The 21,266-nt window shown below is 39.9% G+C and overlaps 1 protein-coding gene across 1 annotated transcript in view; it reads left to right on the plus strand.

The window, feature by feature from the left end:
- Positions 1 to 21,043, plus strand: part of LOC134301704 (adenosine receptor A1-like) — a 32,951-nt gene extending 11,908 nt beyond the window's left edge. The window contains exon 2 of the mRNA XM_062986538.1: positions 20,333 to 21,043. Coding sequence (XP_062842608.1) covers positions 20,333 to 20,990 — 658 coding nt within the window. The 3' untranslated portion in view covers positions 20,991 to 21,043. The remainder of the gene's footprint in view (positions 1 to 20,332) is intronic.
- Positions 21,044 to 21,266: the final 223 nt, after the last annotated feature.

Here is a 21,266-nt window from a genome sequence, read left to right on the forward strand (position 1 = left end):
GCGACATGTCAATGGCTGTAAACAAAGAGAAGCTTGTAAATAACTCATGAAAGAATAAAGTTACGTTAAAACCAAGCACACCATTGTTTTTCTTGTGAAATTCTCAATAAGTTTGATGTGTCACATGACCCTCTTCCCATTGAAAAAACTAAAGTTGGATCCAAAATGGCCGACTTCAAAATGGCCGCCATGGTCACCACCCATCTTGAAAAGTTTTCCCCCTCCCATATACTAATGTGCCACAAACAGGAAGTTAATATCACTGACCATTCCCATTTTATTTAGGTGTATCCATATAAATGGCCCACCCTGTATATACTGTATATACAGGGGTTGGACAATGAAACTGAAACACCTGGTTTTAGACCACAATAATTTATTAGTATGGTGTAGGGCCTCCTTTTGCGGCCAATACAGCGTCAATTCGTCTTGGAAATGACATATACAAGTCCTGCACAGTGGTCAGAGGGATTTTAAGCCATTCTTCTTGCAGGATAGTGGCCAGGTCACTACGTGATGCTGGTGGAGGAAAACGTTTCCTGACTCGCTTCTCCAAAACACCCCAAAGTGGCTCAATAATATTTAGATCTGGTGACTGTGCAGATGGCCTGGGAGATGTTCAACTTCCCTTTCATGTTCATCAAACCAATCTTGCTGTGTGTATTGGTACATTGTCATCCTGATACACGGCACCGCCTTCAGGATACAATGTTTGAACCATTGGATGCACATGGTCCTCCAGAATGGTTCGGTAGTCCTTGGCAGTGACGCGCCCATCTAGCACAAGTATTGGGCCAAGGGAATGCCATGATATGGCAGCCCAAACCATCACTGATCCACCCCCATGCTTCACTCTGGGCATGCAACAGTCTGGGTGGTACGCTTCTTTGGGGCTTCTCCACACCGTAACTCTCCCGGATGTGGGGAAAACAGTAAAGGTGGACTCATCAGAGAACAATACATGTTTCACATTGTCCACAGCCCAAGATTTGCGCTCCTTGCACCATTGAAACCGACGTTTGGCATTGGCACGAGTGACCAAAGGTTTGGCTATAGCAGCCCGGCCGTGTATATTGACCCTGTGGAGCTCCCGACGGACAGTTCTGGTGGAAACAGGAGAGTTGAGGTGCACATTTAATTCTGCCGTGATTTGGGCAGCCGTGGTTTTATGTTTTTTGGATACAATCCGGGTTAGCACCCGAACATCCCTTTCAGACAGCTTCCTCTTGCGTCCACAGTTAATCCTGTTGGATGTGGTTTGTCCTTCTTGGTGGTATGCTGACATTACCCTGGATACCGTGGCTCTTGATACATCACAAAGACTTGCTGTCTTGGTCACAGATGCGCCAGCAAGACGTGCACCAACAATTTGTCCTCTTTTGAACTCTGGTATGTCACCCATAATGTTGTGTGCATTGCAATATTTTGAGCAAAACTGTGCTCTTACCCTGCTAATTGAACCTTCACACTCTGCTCTTACTGGTGCAATGTGCAATTAATGAAGATTGGCCACCAGACTGGTCCAATTTAGCCATGAAACCTCTCACACTAAAATGACAGGTGTTTCAGTTTCATTGTCCAACCCCTGTATATAATGTATATAAAATGTATATAAAATGTGTGTGTGTATATGTATATACAGTGATGTTTCCTTTGGAGGTAACCATGGTTAACAAAAGAAAACAATTATTTCAAGCACCACCCCCTTATAAAGCAACTAGTCTGCTCTTCTAATTCAAACAGCATGACAGAGTGATATCACCTGCCTTGTTCCCATTAACACTTTCTCCTGAGCTAGTCAGAAGATCACTAAAATGATGTTAGCAGGTCGTTTTGTGCCAGGGCTGAAATACAGTGGAAATTAGTTTTTTTTGATTTAGTTAATTTTCATGGCAAGGAATGACTGCAATTAATTGCACTTCATCTAATCAATCTTCATAACTATCTAGAGTTTGCAAATAGCCATCATAAAAACTAATGCAGCAAACTTGAAAAACAAAATTTGTGTCTCAAAACGTTTGGCCACGATTGTACAACCCCAAATCAGAAAAAGTTGGGACAGTATGGAAAATGCAAATAAAATAAAAATGCAGTGTTCCTTACATTTACTTCGACTTTATTTGATTGCAGACAGTTTGAACCCAAGATATTTTATGTTTTCTCTGCTCAACATTTTATTTGTTAATATACCTCCATTCCTACATTTCAGGACTGCAACACATTACAAAAAAAAGTTGGGACAGGGACAATTTATGACTAGTAATGATGTGATTCCCAACAGGTAATGCCAACAGGTGTAATAATTTGGTACAAAAGCAGCATTCAGGAAAGGCTGAGTCTTTGATGAGCATAGATGATCAGAGGATCTCCAGTTCGTCAATAAATGCGTGAGAAAATGATTGAAATGTTTAAAAACAATGAACCTCAAAGAACAATTGGAAGGGATTTGCATATTTCCCCCCTTTACAGTGCATAATATCATTAAATGATTCAAGGCCAGGGGCCCAAGCTTAAGTTGAATACCCGTGATATTTGATCCCAGCTGATATAACCACATGGGTGAGGGATTACTTTGGCAAACCTTTGTCAAGCACTACAATACAGAGTTACATGCACAAATGCCACTTAAAACTTTACTGTGCATACTGTGACTTTATATATATATACCGATCAGCCATAACATTAAAACCACCTCCTTGTTTTCTTGTTTCTACACTCACTGTCCATTTTATCAGCTCCACTTACCATATAGAAGCGCTTTCTAGTTCTACAATTATTGACTGTAGTCCATCTGTTTCTCTGCATGATTTGTTAGCCCTCTTTCATGATGTTCTACCATTACAGAGTAGGTATTTTTTGGGGACACTGACGTGGTGGTGTGTTAGTGTGTTAGTCTGGTATAAGTGGATAAAGCAGCAATGCTGCTGGAGTTTTTAAACACCTCACTGTCACTGCTGGACTGAGAATAGTCCACCAACCAAAAATATCCAGCCAACAGCGCCCCGTGGGCAGCGTCCTGTGACCACTAATTAAGGTCTAGAAAATGAGCAACTTCAACAGCAGCAATAGATGAGCGATCGTCTCTGAATTTACATCTACAATGTGAACCAACTAGGTAGGAGTGTCTAATAGAGTGGACAGTGAGTGGACACTGTATTTAAAAACTCCAGCAGCACTGCTGTCTGATCCTCTCATAAAAGCACAACACACACTAACACACCACCACCATGTCATTGTCACTGCAGTGCTGAGAATGATGCACCACTTGAATAATACCTGCTCTGTGGTGACCATTGAAGAACAGGGTGGAGGCAGTCTAAAAGTATGTAGAGAAACAGATTAACTACAGTCAGTAACTGTAGAACTACAAAGTGCTCCTATATGGTAATTGAAGCTGATAAAATTGACAGTGAGTGTAGAAACAAGGAGGTGGTTTTAATGTTATGGCTAATAAGTGTATATATACAGTATATATATATATATATAATTACTAATGTGGGCGAGCAGTCACAAAAGCATTTCACTGCCAGTACGTATGACTGTGTATATGACCAATAAACTTTGATTTCATTAACATGAGTGGTAGATGAAAAAGAAAGAGGAACAGTAATGAGGAATTGAATAGAGGATTTAATGAGAAGCAATTGGATGTAACACCAGCAGTGTCTGTGAGATGATATCATTGTTGTACGAAGATAGAATCCTGTGTGTGTGTGAGAGAGAGAGAGAGAGAGAGAGAGAGAGAGAGAGAGAGAGAGAGAAAGATAAATGTTTTATGGTTGTAGAGGAACATTTTTATGTATAGGGTGTTTTGGCACCAGCTGTTGGATCTCAGTATATCAGCTTCCCTGGTTAGATTAATGTACTGTAGTATAAAGTTGTATAAAGGTAATGACCGGCGTCCAGATCAAGTTGTATTGAGTGTTTTAGTGTTTTATGAAAGCATATCTTTTTCCGTAGATATATGATCCATTAGTAAATCTATCCATTGATTGTAATAGTTTTTTTTATTTACTTCCAGTTCATGAAGATTGTTTTCCTGATGATGTTTAGGGCTGTGAGTAGGGCGGTGGAGGTTTCCTTTGTCATACTGATTGCTGATGTCTGGGGATAGGGTGATAATGATATTCAAGCAAAGTGATAATAGCTTTATATTTCATTACCAGAAATGTGTTATGGGTGTGCAGTACCACATGGCATGAATATAATTATCTCGGGTGTTCTGTGTGCACTGTGATCAGATTTCAAAGCTGGGAAAGCTTCATTTAAACAGCTTTTGTCTGGTGTAATGCATTATGTGAATGATATTACAGTCATGTGAAAAAGTTAGGACACCCCATGAGAACCTTTGTCTTTTTGAACATATTTAAACTATGTATGGACATTTGAGCTTCATTAAAACAGTACTGAGAGATGGAGCTCATTTTGAAACAAATCAAAATGAAAAAAATACTTTTAAACTCAAGTTGTGAAATGTAATAAACAAAAATGGAAATTTGTTGTGAGGAAAAGTTAGGACACCCTATGCCCTAATAGCTTGTATTTCCTCCATTGGCTGAAATAACCTCAATTAGACGTTTCATATAACCATCTACCAGTCATGGATGAGTTATTCATACTCCTCCATGCAGAATTTCTTCAGCTGTGTGAGGTTTGAGGGGTTTCTTGCAGGCACAGCCCGTTTCAAATCACCCCACAGCATCTCAATAGGATTAAGATCCGGGCTTTGACTTGGCCATTCCAGAACTCTCCATTTCTTTCTTTTGAGCCATTCCTAAGTGGATTTACTGGAATGTTTTGAGTCATTGTCATGCTTCATGGTCCACTTCAACCTCCGCTTCAGTTTTTGGACAGATGGTCTTACATTTTCCTCAAGCACCTTTTGATACAGTAAAGAATTTGGATTATATAATGGAGAGCTTGCCATGCCCCATGACATTTCCACCTCTATGCTTCACAGTTGGTATGAGGTTCTTGTGCTCAAATGCTGTGTTTGGTTAGGCTCCACAGATGTCTTCTGTTTCTGTGCCCAAATAATTCAACTTTGGATTCATCTGTCCAAAGCACATTGTTCCAGAAGTCCTGGTCTTTGTCTAGGTGTTCTCTGGCAAACTTTCCCTGATGTTTTTTTGACAGCAAGGGTTTCCTCCTTGTACAACTCCCATGAAAATCAAACTTGTGCAGTGCAGACTATACAAAATCGTATCTAAACCAGACCCAAAAACAAATCTGCCAACTATGCAATGGGAAAAAAATCTATCCATCCATCAGGTCCACTGCCGATTTCTGGGTATAAATATACAAAAATAATTTATGTGTGATCATTATCAATCTAGCATGCATGTACTTGCTATCAACTGTGGCAAGAGCTAGCTGTAGGTCCCATGATGACATTTTAGGATTATTGGAGACCTATTTACGCATCTTGCGCTCTGCTCTTGGGCTGAACTTGCTAGGATGGCCTGAACTGATTATGTTGGCAGTTGTTTGAAATGTTTTCCACTTGTAAATGATTTAACGGACAGTGGAATGGCTGATTTCTAATTGTTTTAAGATCTTTTTAAATCCCTTCCCAGACTCATATGCATCTACAACCTTCTTTCTAAAGGCCTCAGAGAGCTCTGTAAATCTCACCATGGTGATAACACTCACTTCAACAATCAAGAGCAAACCAAACTAATGTCTGAGGTTTAAATAAAACTCCATTGTTCTCTAACGATGGTCTAATCATTGCAGCTGATGTGGTGCACCGGATTCTAATTTTAGACATTTTAAGTAGTAATAAATGTGGGGGTGTCCTAACTTTTCCCTCCTTCTCTTCATTTCACGGCAGTCATTAAATGACCCTCATAAATGAAAAGATAAAATCAATGGAAGCTACAATACACAGTCAGCCTACCCTAATGGCTTCCTCTCAAATACGGAAATACTCATCCGTGTTTTGACACACCACTCTCTGCTTATAAAGTAAGAAATAAACTGTATATTGACAAACTACCAGGAGCAAAATACCTTTCTGGCTTGTTCTTTTGAGACGTAGCATAGAGAAACACACTTTTCCTTTGACTATGGAATCCTCAAAGGGACAAAATGCACTCAATACGTAAGCACATACATCAAGAGTTCAAAAGAGTTCAAGAGAGGCTTTATTGTCATTTCAGCTATATACAAGTACATATTGAAACGAAACAATGTTCCTCCAGGACCAGGGTGCAACACAGAACACAAGTTCAAAACAATACAATATGCACAGTGCAGATAAACAACAGTGCAGTGCAATACAAGACTAGAGACATAAGTAGTGTGTGTTGGCCAGTACATGGTACTGAGTAAATAATAAGTGAAGTAAAAAACATATTCTGATATATAGTTAGCAGTGTATGGTTTTTTTTTTTAGCAGCAGAGATATAACATTGTCATCAAACATTGTCAGCACACTACAATACAGAAAAGTCTGTTACACTAACTTAATTGTTGTATGATTGCTAGGACCACCTCATATTGCGTATTGCGCTTCATATTTATTATGCTACACGAATGATGAAAGTTAAATCTCACAGCAGTTTGCATATTTCACAGGAAATGGCTCATTTCACGACCTGTGACACGATTTTTATGGCTGTGAATTAGATAGGGCCTTAATTATATTGTATGAGCTGTAGATTAGTACTTGTGATCACACGTAAATTATTTTTGTATATTTATAACCAGAAATCGGCAGTGGACCTGATGGATAGATTTTTTTCCCATTGCATAGTTGGCAGATTTGTTTTTGGGTCTGGTTTAGATACGATTTTGTATAGTTTTGATAAGAATTTGTTTGGAGAGGATGTGTTGATAACATCTGAGATGGCAAAGGGTAGGTCTAATGTATGTCACTTAGTGATTTTGGACCCCAGTAGGAATATGAGGAACTGATTTCTGCCATTGCCTGAATTTATGGTAGGATTTGAGAATGATACCAGGCGTTATTGTTGAATATGTGTTTAATATGTGTAATACCGTCATCTGGGGCGGCATGGTGGTTCAGTGAGTAGCACTGTCACCTCACAGCAAGACAGTCCTGGGTTTGATTCCCAGGTGGGGTGGTCCGGGTCCTTTCTGTGTGGAGTTTGCATGTTCATCCCTCACATGCAAGTTGGAGATACAAAATTGAGTGTGTTTGACATTAAACTTGTGAACTGATGAATCTTGTGTAACAAGTAACTAACGTTTCTGTCATGAATGTAACCAAAGTGTGTAAAACATGACATTAAATACGTGTTGTTGCAATTAGGACAGTTGATATTCCATGAGAGACTGCAGTCATTGCTATGGTTACATTTTTAAAGTAGGCATGTTTTCTAAATGTTTAGCAGATAAATAGTAAGTCTGCTAACTAGACTAGTCTAACTAACTTTCCATTGTCCACTCTGTATCGGTATTGGTCCGATATTGGCCCAAATCACTGGGTCGGATATCGGAAGGAAAAAAACGTGTAATCCAATATGATACTGTTGCTTAATGTAAATAACACTTGATGTAAATAAGGCCATTGTTTGTGTAAAGCAAATAACACGCAAAGATACGTTCCAACAGAGTGCCGTTTATTACCAGCTCACTCAACAACTGCCGTAACAAGGTGCATCTTGATGACATCATTAATATGTGCCACTGATCTACAACTCATCTGCAACAGCCATTCAGAAATTAAAACACACTGATCTACTTAAACTTTTAGCGTTTTTAAAAAAATCATCTACTACTGCCACATCTAAAAACACTGTTTAAACACAATAAAAATTGCTAAATGATAAATCGCTCACCTGAGATAAAGAAAACCTATCTCGTCCCGGCTTGGAGATCTATCACATCCTCAATGATTAACCCATTAGTGTTATGAAAAAAAACTACACCGTTTCCCGTTTAGCCACAGATGTCCACATCAAAATCCAGTAGGGTTTAATCATCTAAAAACGTGACGGAACTTTAACGGAAAATCTCAACTCTGCGTCAATTCTAATTGGTCCATCGCATTTGATTGACATCCACATCTTCCAGTTATAGACACTTTTGTTAAACAAGCCAAAAATGCTGCTAAATGTTTTGTGTGTAAAAGTTCAAATAAAAACAGCAGTTTTGCATAAGTGATGTTGTAGGTTCTGTATTTATTCCCTTAGAATATTTGTTTCACAGTCTGAGTATTGTTATTTAGATAGCTAGTTTAACCATGGTGCATTGAGACATGTATTATTACTGCTTAGTTGTTTGAAAGGAGAAATTACGGTACCAGACTGGTATCGGTTTCGGCAGATACTCAATTTGCAGTATCAGTATTGGTATTGGACATGAAAAAGTAGTATTGAGCCAGCCCTAATTGTAATCAATTTGCAAGGAAACAGTTGTAAAAAGTTGTTGCTAGTTTTTAAGTTTCCATTTCGATTATGGGTGTTTTTTTCCAATGTAATTTTGATTATTGCTGTTCTACCTGTGAGGGAAATCTAAAGGTTTATCTATCGTTAGAGATCCTCACTTACTGTTTTAAGAAGGGGGTGTAACTCAGATGGGGGTAATTCTGAAAGTTTTGGTACCCCATTATGTGATTAAAATTTATATTTAGTGGAATAGTAATGAATTTGTGAGTTACTTGGGTTCTTATTTATTGTGATAACAGTGGATTTAATTGGATTTAACAGTGGAAGTAATTTTTATTAAATAATATATACAGTTGTGTTCAAAATTATTCAACCCCCACTGCAGTAAAGTGTTTTAGCAAGTTTGACATTTATTTTTTTATCTTGTTCACAATCAGATCAAATAAGGACTTGTATAATAGACAAATGCAACTGAAATTACAACAATATTTTTTCTAATATACCAGCAAATGTCCTTTTTGTGATTTCCTCATTGACAAAATTATTCAACCCCTTAGTCACATACATCATTAGTACTTAGTACAACTCCCTTTGGCAGTAATAATGTCCTTCAGACGTGAAACATAGCTTGACACAAGTTTCTTGCAGCAATCTACAGGTATCTTAACCCATTCCTCATGGGCAAAGGCCTTCAGTTCATTGACATTCTTGGGCTTGCGTGCTGCAACTGCCTTCTTCAAGTCCCACCAGAGATTTTCTATGGGATTTAAGTCAGGCGATTGCGATGGCCACTCCAGAATCTTCCAGCCCTTCTTCTGCAACCAAGCCATGGTAGAATTGGAGGTATGCTTGGGATCGTTGTCCTGTTGGAAGGTCCAACGTCTCCCAAGCTTCAGCTTTGTCACTGACTGCATGACATTTTCACCCAAGATCTCCTGGTAGTTAACTGAATTCATGGTACCTTGCACACGGTGGAGATTCCCTGTACCTGAAGAAGCGAAACGGCCCCAGAGCATGACTGACCCACTGCCATGCTTCACAGTAGGCAAGGTGTTCTTTTCTGTATAGGCCTCGTTCTTCCTCCTCCAGACATATCGTTGAGCCATAGGCCCAAAGAGTTCCAATTTTGTCTCGTCGCTCCAGAAAACAGTATCCCAAAACCTTTGCGGTTTGTCCACATGGTTTTTGGCATACTGGAGTCGACTCTTCTTGTGCTTTGGAGTCAGCAGGGGGTGCGCCTGGGAGTTCTGGCACGGAGGCCTTCATCTCGCAGTGTGTGCCTTATTGTCTGGGCCGAAACCTGAGTACCTCCCTCTCACAAGTCCTGTCGCAGTTCCTCAGCTGTCAGCCGGGGATTTTTCTCCACCTTTCGTTTCAGGTAAAGGACAGCAGTCGCCAACAGCATCCTTTTTCTGCCACGCCAGGTAGCGTTTCCACTGTGCCTTTAGCTTTAAACTTGCGAATTATGCTTCCAGTTGTGTCTCTTGGAATTTTTAATGTCTTTGCTATCTTTTTATATCCATATCCTTGCTTATGAAGAGAAATTACCTCCTCTCTTGACTTCTTTGACCATTCCCTGGACTTCACCATGTTGCACAGACACCATTAACTGTCTAGAAGGAGCTGAGTATCTCAGTCCTTTTAAATCTGCTTAATTGCTGCTCTTTATGGTTCTGTTCACATCTACAGGTGCTTTCAACGCCTGATTGAAAACACCTGATTGAAACCTCTGTTCTTGAGAGTGGTAATCTTTAAGGGGTTGAATAATTTTGTCAATGAGGAAATCACAAAAAGGACATTTGTTGGTATATTAGAAAATTTTTTGTTGTAATTTCAGTTGCATTTGTCTATCATACAAGTCCTTATTTGATCTGATTGTGAACAAGATAAAAAATAAATGTCAAACTTGCTAAAACACTTTACTGCAGTGGGGGTTGAATAATTTTGAACACAACTGTATGTTGAATTATTTATTTGACTGAGGAGGATATGTTTTGTAACACAAAATGAATGTTGTCTGTGTATAAATGATTAAATGTTGGGTACTTCATGTCTGAATTCCTTTTATATTTACATTTTGACATATTGCTGTGACTAATGTTATAGTAAATATGGCAAGTAAGTGGGGAGAGAGAAGCCATCCTTGCTTAGTGTCTTTGTGGAGAGTGAAAAGTTGTGATGATATGGCCTTTCCTATTTCACAGAAGTAAAAGTTGCACCACGGACCGTGAAATGAGCCGTTTACATTGCGGTCCTAGCAATCACATGGCAATTAAGTTAGTGTAACAGACTTTTCTGTGTTGTAGTGTGCTGACATTGTTTGAGGTATGTGTTTATTTGTATTGAGTGCATTTTGTCCCTATGGGGATTTCATAGTCAAAGGAAAAGGGTGCTTCTCTACACACGTGATCATCTCTGTGCTGTGCCTCAAAAGAACAAGCCAGTAAAGTATTATGCTCCTGGTAGTTTGTCTATGTAAAGTTGTTTTTTACTTTATAAACTCAGCAAACTCTAAAGACGCTTGGTTACACTAGCAATCGGTTAGACAAAATGTCCAAGGTGTCAAAGTCTAAAGCAGCTAAAAACACGACTCAGGTAACTTAGTTTGAAAAACTTCCAAGCAAATCTGTGGACGCAGAGGGTGGTGTGTCAAAACACTGACGAGTATTTTCGTATTTGAGAGGGAGCTATTAAGGTAGGCTGACTGTGTATTGTAGCTTTCATTAATTTCATCATTCAATTTATGAGTTATTTAATGACTGCCATGAAATGTGGCACTTTTATTCAAAAAGTCTGGGCCCTATTGATATGCCATTAGTGGTTACAGTGGCCATAAGTGAAGAGTATGTGTAAATAATTCTCCGAAACCCAGTCTGTGTAATGTAGTGAATAAGATTACAACCTCAAATTAGAAAAAGTTGGGGCAGCATGGAAAATGCAAATAATAAAAACACACAGAGTTTCTTACATTTACTTTTTTTTATTTCATTGTAGAATCTTGATGAATCTGAGATATTTCATGTTTTATCTGCTCAACTTCATTTCATTTGTTAATATACCTCCATTCCTGCATTAAAAGTTGGGACAGTAAAGCATTTACCACTTTGTAATGTTGCCATTCCTTATCACCACACTTAAAAGACGTTTTGGCACCGAGGATACCAAGTAATTTCGTGTTTTAGCTTTTTTTTTTTCCCATTCTTCCTGCAAACACGTCTTAAGATATGCAACAGTACGGGGTCGTCGTTGTCACATTTTTCATTTCAAAATTCTCCACACATTCTCTATTGGGGACAGGTCAGGACTGTAGGCAGGCCAGTCCAGTACCCGTACCCTCTTCTTCTGCAGCCATGCCTTTGTAATGTGTGCAGCATGTGGTTTTGCATTGGAAAAGATGACGTCCCTCTAAGATTTTAATGTACTTTTCTGCATTAATGCTGCCATCACAGAAGTGTAAATGATCTTTGCCAAGGGCACTGACACAGCCCCATACCATGACAGACCCTCTAATTTGGACTTGATGCTGATAACAGTCTGGATGGTCCTTTTCGTCTTTGGTCCAGAGCACACGGCGTCCATTTTTTCCAAAAAAAGACCTGGAATGCTGATTCATCTGACCACAATACACGTTTCCACTGTGTGATGGTCCATCCTAGATGCCTCTGAGCACAGAAAAGTCGACGCCGCTTCTAGACATGGTTAATATAAGGCTTCTTATTTGCACAGTAAAGTTTTAAGTGGCATTTGTACATGTAACCAAAGTTTGCCAAAGTAATCCCTCACCCATGTGGTTATATCAGCTATTGTTGAGTGGAGGTTCTTGATGCAGTGCCGTCTGAGGGATTGAAAATGACTGGCATTTAGCTTAAGCTTGTGCGCTTGGCCTTTATGCACTAAAATTCCTCCCGATTCCTTGAATGGTTTAATGATATTATGCACTGTAGAGGGAGAAATAAGCAAATCTCTTCCAATCTTTTTTTGAGGTACATTGTTTTTAAACATTTCAATCATTTTCTCACATATTTGTTGACAAACTGGAGATCATCTGATCATCTGTGTTCATCAAAGACTCAGCCTTTCCTGGATGCTGCTTTTGTACCAAACCATGATTACAATCACCTGTTTGTATTATCATCATTATTTAGGTTTTTCACCTCATTACTAGCCCTAAATTGCCCCTGTCCCAACTTTTTTTTTATGTGTTGCAGGCCTGAAATGCAGGAATGGAGGTATATTAACAAATGTAATGAAGTTGAGCAGACAAAACATAAAATATATTGGGTCAAACTGTCTGCAATGAAATAAAAGTCAAAGTAAATGTCAGGAACACTGCATTCTTATTTTATTAGCATTTTCCAAACTGTCCCAACTTTTTCTGATTCGAGGTTGTACTTTGTCAAAAGCTTTTTCAACAAAGGTTGTTTTTCCTTTGGCCTCAAGAGCTAAGGCACCTGCCTATAGGCACTACAAAAATCGAACTAGCTGAACCAGCTCTACCCGGCCACCCGGTTCTCTCTGGCAGCCCAAACATCCAACCATGAACTCTGAGTCTTGGCCAGCCTTTCAATGTTTCCCAGCAGATGTGTGCATTCTCGCACTCTGTGTCCGTGCTTTTAGCACCTCCAACAAACCAGTTTAGATGTGGGGGTGTGCTCTGCTTCAACACGTGCCTCAGCAACCTCCTCTTCGGCTGATACATACCCGTTCTGAAGGTTCTGCGTACTCTAATGTTTTCTTGATCATCATTTGTGCAGCCAAACTGACATGTTCCTGCAACACTTCTGGGCTGAGGGCATTGAGGAAGTGCTTTATAAATAAAGCTCATTATTTATAAGCTCACAATAAATTTGTTCTGAACCACTACCATAGCATTTCAGCCATAATATTAAAACCACCTCTTTGTTTCTACACTGACTGTGCATCTATTTCTCTAAATACTTTTTTAGCCTGCTTTCACCCTGTTTGCTTTTATTAATTGTATTTATGTATTTATTTATTTTGATTTCAGTAAGTATTAATGTGTTATCACTTTTCACATCAAAAACTGGCGCTACATTGCCTAAGCAAAACATCTTTACATTAAAATTTCCTTCTGCATTGTATGTCATCCCCCCTTTTTACAATCAGAAAAAGTTGGGACAGTATGCAAATAAAATAAAAATACAGTGTTTCTTACATTTACTTTGACTTTTATTTGATTGGCAGACAGTTTGACCCAAGATATCTTATTTCATTTGTTAATATAGTCTTTCTGCATTTCAGACCTGCAACACATTCCAAAAAAAGTTAGGACGGGGGCAGTTTAGGGCTAGTAATGAGGTGAAAAAACTAAATGATGTGATTCCAAACAGGTGATGTCAACAGGTGATTGTAATCATGGTTTGGTACAAAAGCAGTATCCAGGAAAGGCTGAGTATTTGATGAACAACGATGGCCAGAGGATCTCCAGTTGGTCAACAAATATCATTAAACGATTCCAGGAATCGGGAGGAATTTCAGTGCGTGAAGGCCAAGGGCACAAGCTTAAGCTGAACTCTTGTGATATTTGATCCCTCAGACAGCACTGCATCAAGAACCGCCACTCAACAATAGCTGATATAACCACATGGGTGAGGGATTACTTTGGCAAACCTTTATCAAGCACTAGTCTAAAATACAGAGTTACATGCACAAATGCCACTTAAAACTTTACTGTGCAAAAAAGAAGCCTTATGTTAACCATGTCCAGAAGCAGCGTCAACTTCTCTAGGCTCGGAGGCATCTACGATGGATCATCACACAGCATTCCAGGTCTTTTTTGAAAAAAAAAAAAAAAAAGGACGCTGTGTGCTTCGGACCAAAGATGAAAAGGACCATCCAGACCGTTATTAGCAACAAGTCCAAAAGCCAGGGTCTGTCATGGTATGGGGCTGTGTCAGTGTCCTTGGCAAAAGTAATTTACACTTCTGTGATGGCAGCATTACTGCAGAAATGTTACTGAGATCTTAGAGCAACATATGCTGCCTTCAAGACATCATCTTTTCCAGAGACGTCCATCCATTTTTCCACAAGATGATGCAAAACCACATGCTGCACACATTACAAAGGCATGGCTGTGGAAGAAGAGGGTACGGGTACTGGACTGACCTGCCTGCAGTCCTGACCTGTCCCCAATAGAGAATGTGTGGAGAATTTTGAAATGAAAAAATGCGACAACGACGACTGCGTACTGTTGCACATCTTAAGACGTGTTTGCAGGAAGAATGGGACAAAATAAAAGCTGAAACACTAAATCACTTGGTCTCCTCAGTGCCAAAACAGAGTGGTAAATGCTTTACTGTCCCAACTTTTTTTGGAATGTGTTGCAGGCCTGAAATGCAGGAATGGATGTTTATTAATAAATGAAATGAAGTTGATCAGACAAAATATCAAATATCTCAGGTTCATCCTGTCAGCAATGAAATAAAAGTCAAAGTAAATGTAAGAAAAAAAAAAAAAGCTTTTTTTTTAAAGCTAAGACCATTTAATTATTAGTCAGCAATACATATTTTTATCACAGTCAACTAAAAGTAGAACATACGATCATAAACAATTAAAACTGTGAATGACAGATTAATGAAAAGAGAAAAACATTCTCATTACCGGCAGAGACCATTAGTCAGATTTCCAGTATGAACCTTTTTTTTTTTGTAAACTGCAGATTGTAATCCACATTACATTAGGGATGCATATCTGTCTGTGGAGTGGCAGGGAGATTTTCTCAAACACAGAAAAGCTTTTACCACCACTTCATTCTGGTTAGGTTTGTGGTCTGGTTTTCTCAGAATGGCTGGGTGCAGTGCAGCAACACACCCTGGACAGGATGCCAGTCCTTTGGCTATTCCTCGTCTAGACATGTTTGTATTTTGATGCCAACCTGCTGATAGCACCACTGGGGTTTCACACCCTGGATCATAGCGGTAGTGGGGTAGCATAATTTACGGCTGAGCCACCTGAGCACGTAAAAGCTATTTACCATTTTTTTATATTTATTAATTGGTGTAAATGCTCTTATAAGCTACATAAGAAAAATGCATTTTACCTCAAACTTTATATATTTTTTTGTATTTTCTTTATGCTTTTTCTCCCTTTTTTAGCGCGTCCAATTGCCCGATTTCATCATGCTTCCTCGCCGATCCCTGCCCTGATTGAGGAGAACTAAACTAACCCACGCCCCCTCCAACACGTGGGCAGCATGCCGTATGCATCTTATCACCTACACTTTCAGTGCAGTACAGCTTAGCGTTGTGTACGGAGAGACACACTCTGAGAGCACTCTTTTCTCATCTCTGTGCAGGCCCCATCAGTCAGCCAGCAGAGGTCGTAATTGCACCAGTCATGAGAGAGAGACCCCATCTGGCTTAGTCCCGCCCATCTGAACAACAGGCCAATCGCTGTTCATGTGGCCGCTCAGCCTTAGCTTGCTGGCAGAGCTGAGATTCAATACGATGTATTCGAGATCCCAGCTCTGGTTCCAGCGTGTTTTTACTGCTGTAGCCCACCTCAAACTATTTTTAATATACAAACCCAATTTTCAAAAAAGTTGGGATATTTTGTAAAATGCAATAAACAGAAAAATCTGTTTTGTTAATTCTCTTGAATCGGCAAAATGAAAAAAAAAAAAACACAGTGCTTTCACTGAACGGCTTTATTGTATTTTGTAAATATAAACACAATTACAATCTGATGCCAGCAACACACTCAAAAGAAGTTGGGACAGAGGCATGTTTAGCAATGTGGTACATCAACTTTTTATTAATGAGAACTTTTAATGGTTTGGGAATTGAGGGCATGTGCTGATGTTTTGCAAGTGGAATTGTACTCCATTCTTGCTTCAGTGGTTTCACCTCTTCATGATGCACCATATATTTTCAATATGAGACAGATCTGGGTTAGTCAAGCACCTGCACTTTGCGTCTAGGGTTCCACGTTGTAGCAAATACAGAATGATGCCTGGCATTGTTAAAATAACGATGTTGCCTTGATGGAAGTACATCTCTTTAAAAAAATGGAAATACAGTGGTACCTTAAAACTCAGTCGGTTGATTCTGGGACTGGTGTTGAGTTTTAAAGGCATTAAGTTTTAAGGTATTTTTTCCCATAAGGATGTATGGGAAACTTGTTAATGCATTCTATGGTTCCATGAAACTGCATATATTTTAGGCAAATGTAAAATAAAATAATGGGGTTGTTTTTTACACTTATACACTGAAAATAACACATATATAATTCAAAACACTGAAATAAGTGGTTAGGTAGGTCCCAGGTTTGATCCCCAGGCGGGGCGGTTTGGGTCCTTTCTGTGTGGAGTATGCATGTTCTCCCTGTGTCTGCGTGGGATTCCTCCGTGAGCTCTGGTTTCCTCCCACAGTTCGAAGACATGCAGTCAGGTTAATTGGAGACACTGAATTGCCCTATTGGTGTGTGAATGTATGTCTGCCCTGTGATGGACTGGCGCCCCGTCCAGGTTACTGTGTGCCTTGTGCCCATTGAAAAGCTGGAATAGGCTCCACAAAGGGCGTCACATTTTAAAGATGTCGAGTTACAAGGTACCACTGTATACACCTTTGCATCAGTTGTACCTTTACACATGTCACCCATGCCCCGGGGCATTATGCACCCTCATATTGTGACAGTTTTTGACTTTTGTGGCTTTTGATAATAACAGTCTGGATGATACTTTAAGTGTTTGTGACAGAGAATGAAGCTGAGACGTGAACTCATCTGATAACAGAACACGTTTCCACTGTCTCTAAGTCCATCTCAGATAAATTCGGGCTCAGGTACTGAGCCCATGTAGCTATATTTATCAAAGTAGCATGACTGTTTCTAATGCGATGCTATCTAAAAACTTAAATGTCAAACTCATTCAACAGTGGTTTCAGGCCTTGACCTACAGGTTTCTGGACTTCACATTCAGATAGTAGATAGTGAAACATGAATTGACAATTCTGTTCTAAGGTTTTGCACAAAGTGGTAAGCCATGACTTATCTTTGATGGCAAAGGCTTCTCCCTATCCCAACTATTGGAGTGTGTTGCAGGTAGTTTATTTAATGTTTGTTTAGTTTTACAAAAAATCTTCAAGTTTAATAAAGTAAAACAATAAAAGTAATTTAGATGTAGTTTTGTCAGTTAAATAAAGGATCAAGAAAAATCACAGATTCTTGTTTTTATTGCATTTTACACAGTGCCCCAACCTTTCTGGAAATTGGTTTTGTAGATTTACATTTGAAAATCAATTTAAATTTAATTTGACTGGTCTAATTTCTTTGGAAATTAAAATACAAATTGTCAGATTCCATGACTTTTGCTGATTGTATGTACAGTGTATCACAAAAGTGAGTACACCCCTCACATTTCTGCAGATATTTAAGTATATCTTTTCATGGGACAACACTGACAAAATGACACTTTGACACAATGAAAAGTAGTCTGTGTGCAGCTTATATAACAGTGTAAATTTATTCTTCCCTCAAAATAACTCAATATACAGCCATTAATGTCTAAAGCACCGGCAACAAAAGTGAGTACACCCCTTAGTGAAAGTTCCTGAAGTGTCAATATTTTGTGTGGCCACCATTATTTCCCAGAACTGCCTTAACTCTCCTGGGCATGGAGTTTACCAGAGCTTCATAGGTTGCCACTGAAATGCTTTTCCACTCCTCCATGACGACATCACGGAGCTGGCGGATATTCGAGACTTTGCGCTCCTCCACCTTCCGCTTGAGGATGCCCCAAAGATGTTCTATTGGGTTTAGGTCTGGAGACATGCTTGGCCAGTCCATCACCTTTACCCTCAGCCTCTTCAATAAAGCAGTGGTCGTCTTAGAGGTGTGTTTGGGGTCATTATCATGCTGGAACACTGCTCTGCGACCCAGTTTCCGGAGGGATGGGATCATGCTCTGCTTCAGTATTTCACAGTACATATTGGAGTTCATGTGTCCCTCAATGAAATGTAACTTCCCAACACCTGCTGCACTCATGCAGCCCCAGACCATGGCATTCCCATCACCATGCTTGACTGTAGGCATGACACACTTATCTTTGTACTCCTCACCTGATTGCCGCCACACATGCTTGAGACCATCTGAACCAAACAAATTAATCTTGGTCTCATCAGACCATAGGACATGGTTCCAGTAATCCATGTCCTTTGTTGACATGTCTTCAGCAAACTGTTTGCGGGCTTTCTTGTGTAGAGACTTCAGAAGAGGCTTCCTTCTGGGGTGACAGCCATGCAGACCAATTTGATGTAGTGTGCGGCGTATGGCCTGAGCACTGACAGGCTGACCCCCCACCTTTTCAATCTCTGCAGCAATGCTGACAGCACTCCTGCGCCTATCTTTCAAAGACAGCAGTTGGATGTGACGCTGAGCACGTGCACTCAGCTTCTTTGGACGACCAACGCGAGGTCTGTTCTGAGTGGGCCCTGCTCTTTTAAAACGCTGGATGATCTTGGCCACTGTGCTGCAGCTCAGTTTCAGGGTGTTGGCAATCTTCTTGTAGCCTTGGCCATCTTCATGTAGCGCAACAATTCGTCTTTTAAGATCCTCAGAGAGTTCTTTGCCATGAGGTGCCATGTTGGAACTTTCAGTGACCAGTATGAGAGAGTGTGAGAGCTGTACTACTAAATTGAACACACCGCTCCCTATGCACACCTGAGACCTAGTAACACTAACAAATCACATGACATTTTGGAGGGAAAATGACAAGCAGTGCTCAATTTGGACATTTAGGGGTGTAGTCTCTTAGGGGTGTACTCACTTTTGTTGCCGGTGGTTTAGACATTAATGGCTGTATATTGAGTTATTTTGAGGGAAGAATAAATTTACACTGTTATATAAGCTGCACACAGACTACTTTTCATTGTGTCAAAGTGTCATTTTGTCAGTGTTGTCCCATGAAAAGATATACTTAAATATCTGCAGAAATGTGAGGGGTGTACTCACTTTTGTGATACACTGTATATACACTGATCAGCCATAACATTAAAACCATCTCCTTGTTTCTACACTTACTGTCAATCTTATCAGCTCCACTTACCATATGGAAGCACTTTGTAGTTCTACAATTACTGACTGTAGTCCAGCTGTTTCTCTGCATGCTTTGTTCGCCCCCTTTCATGTTGTTCTTTAATGGTCAGGACTCTCCCAGGACCACTACAGAGCAGGTATTATTTGGGTGATGAATCATTCTCAGCACTGCAGTGACACTGACATGGTGGTGGTGTGTTAGTGTGTGTTGTGCTGGTATGAGTGGATAAGTCACAACAGCGCTGCTGGAGTTTTTAAACACCTCACTGTCACTGCTGGACTGAGAACAGTCCACCAAGCAAAAACATCTAGCCAATAGTGCCCCATGAGCAGCATCCTGTGACCACTGATGAAGGTCTAGAAGATGACAACTCAAACAGCAGCAATAGATGAGCGATTGTCCTCTACAAGGTGGACCAACTAGAAAGGAGTGTCGAATAGAGTGGACAGTGAGTGGACACGGTATTTAAAAACTCCAGCAGTGCTGCTGTGTCTGATCCACTCATACCAGCACAACACACACTAACACACCACCACCATGTCATTGTCACTGCAGTGCTGAGAATGATCCACCACCCAAATAATACCTGCTCTGTGGTGGTTGTCTGGGGGTCCTGACCATTGAAGAACAGGGTAAAAGCAGGCTAAAACGGTATGTAGAGAAACATATGGACTATAGTCAGTAATTGTATAACTACAAAGGGCTTCTATCTGGTAAGCTGGGAGCTGATAAAATGGACAGTGAGTGTAGAAACAGGGAGGTGGTTTTAATGTTATGGCTGATCAGTGTATTACAAAGATTTAATTCAATCTAAATTAATTACAAGTCAAGCAGGAAGGCAGTATTTATCAAAAAGCTGAAAATATGTGTTGGCAAAGATCTCAAAATGTCTCATTTTTTTCTTGTTTCTTGCTCTGATTTGCAGCTACAAGCAGGTGGTGACACGAAAACGAGCTGGGACAGCAGTGGTCTTGTGCTGGTTGGTGTCAATCATTGTGGGATTGACTCCCATGTTTGGCTGGAACAACCTGAAGGAGCTTAAAAGCAACGACTCTTTGGGTCCCTATCTAAACATAACCTGTGAGTTTGAGAAGGTGATCAGCATGGAGTACATGGTCTACTTCAACTTCTTCGGCTGGGTGCTGCCACCTCTTGTGGTCATGCTCATCATTTACACTGAGATTTTCTACATGATTCACAAGCAGCTCGGTAAGAAAGTGCACGGCAGCCAAGCTGAGCCCAGCCGCTATTACGGAAAAGAGCTTAAACTGGCCAAGTCTCTTGCACTGGTTCTTTTTTTGTTTGCTGTTAGCTGGCTGCCTCTGCACATCCTTAACTGTGTAACTCTTTTTTGCCCCAAGCTGAAAAATAAAATCCTGATCTACATTGCTATTCTGCTTAGTCACGGCAATTCAGCCGTCAACCCGGTTGTGTACACTTTCCGCATTAAAAAGTTTCGCAGCACTTTTCTTAATATTTGGAAGCAGTATTTTTGCTGCAGAGAAGTGACTCACCCGTTTAGTCAAGCTATCCAAAGAAGGAAGATCATGGAAAAGAGGGTGACACGAAATACTAATATTTAACCAACCAATCAAACCACCCTACATGATTGATTATGAATGAACACTGAACTGTTCCTGCAGAAACACTATTTTTTATGTTATGAAGATGTTCAGATTTGTACAGTCATGTACGTTATTCACTTATACAAGCAATAAGGTTGAAAGTACTATCTACTGTGTTTTTTAATATATGAAACTGCTTTTTCTAAGTGTAGGTGCGCTCTTTATAGCACTGGAATCTGCGGAATGTGCTGTGTGTGATCTATTGTAAAGCTTGCTAACATTATTATGCCTACT

Source organism: Trichomycterus rosablanca, chromosome 24 (genome assembly GCF_030014385.1).
Source record: "Trichomycterus rosablanca isolate fTriRos1 chromosome 24, fTriRos1.hap1, whole genome shotgun sequence".
Lineage (NCBI taxonomy): Eukaryota > Metazoa > Chordata > Actinopteri > Siluriformes > Trichomycteridae > Trichomycterus > Trichomycterus rosablanca.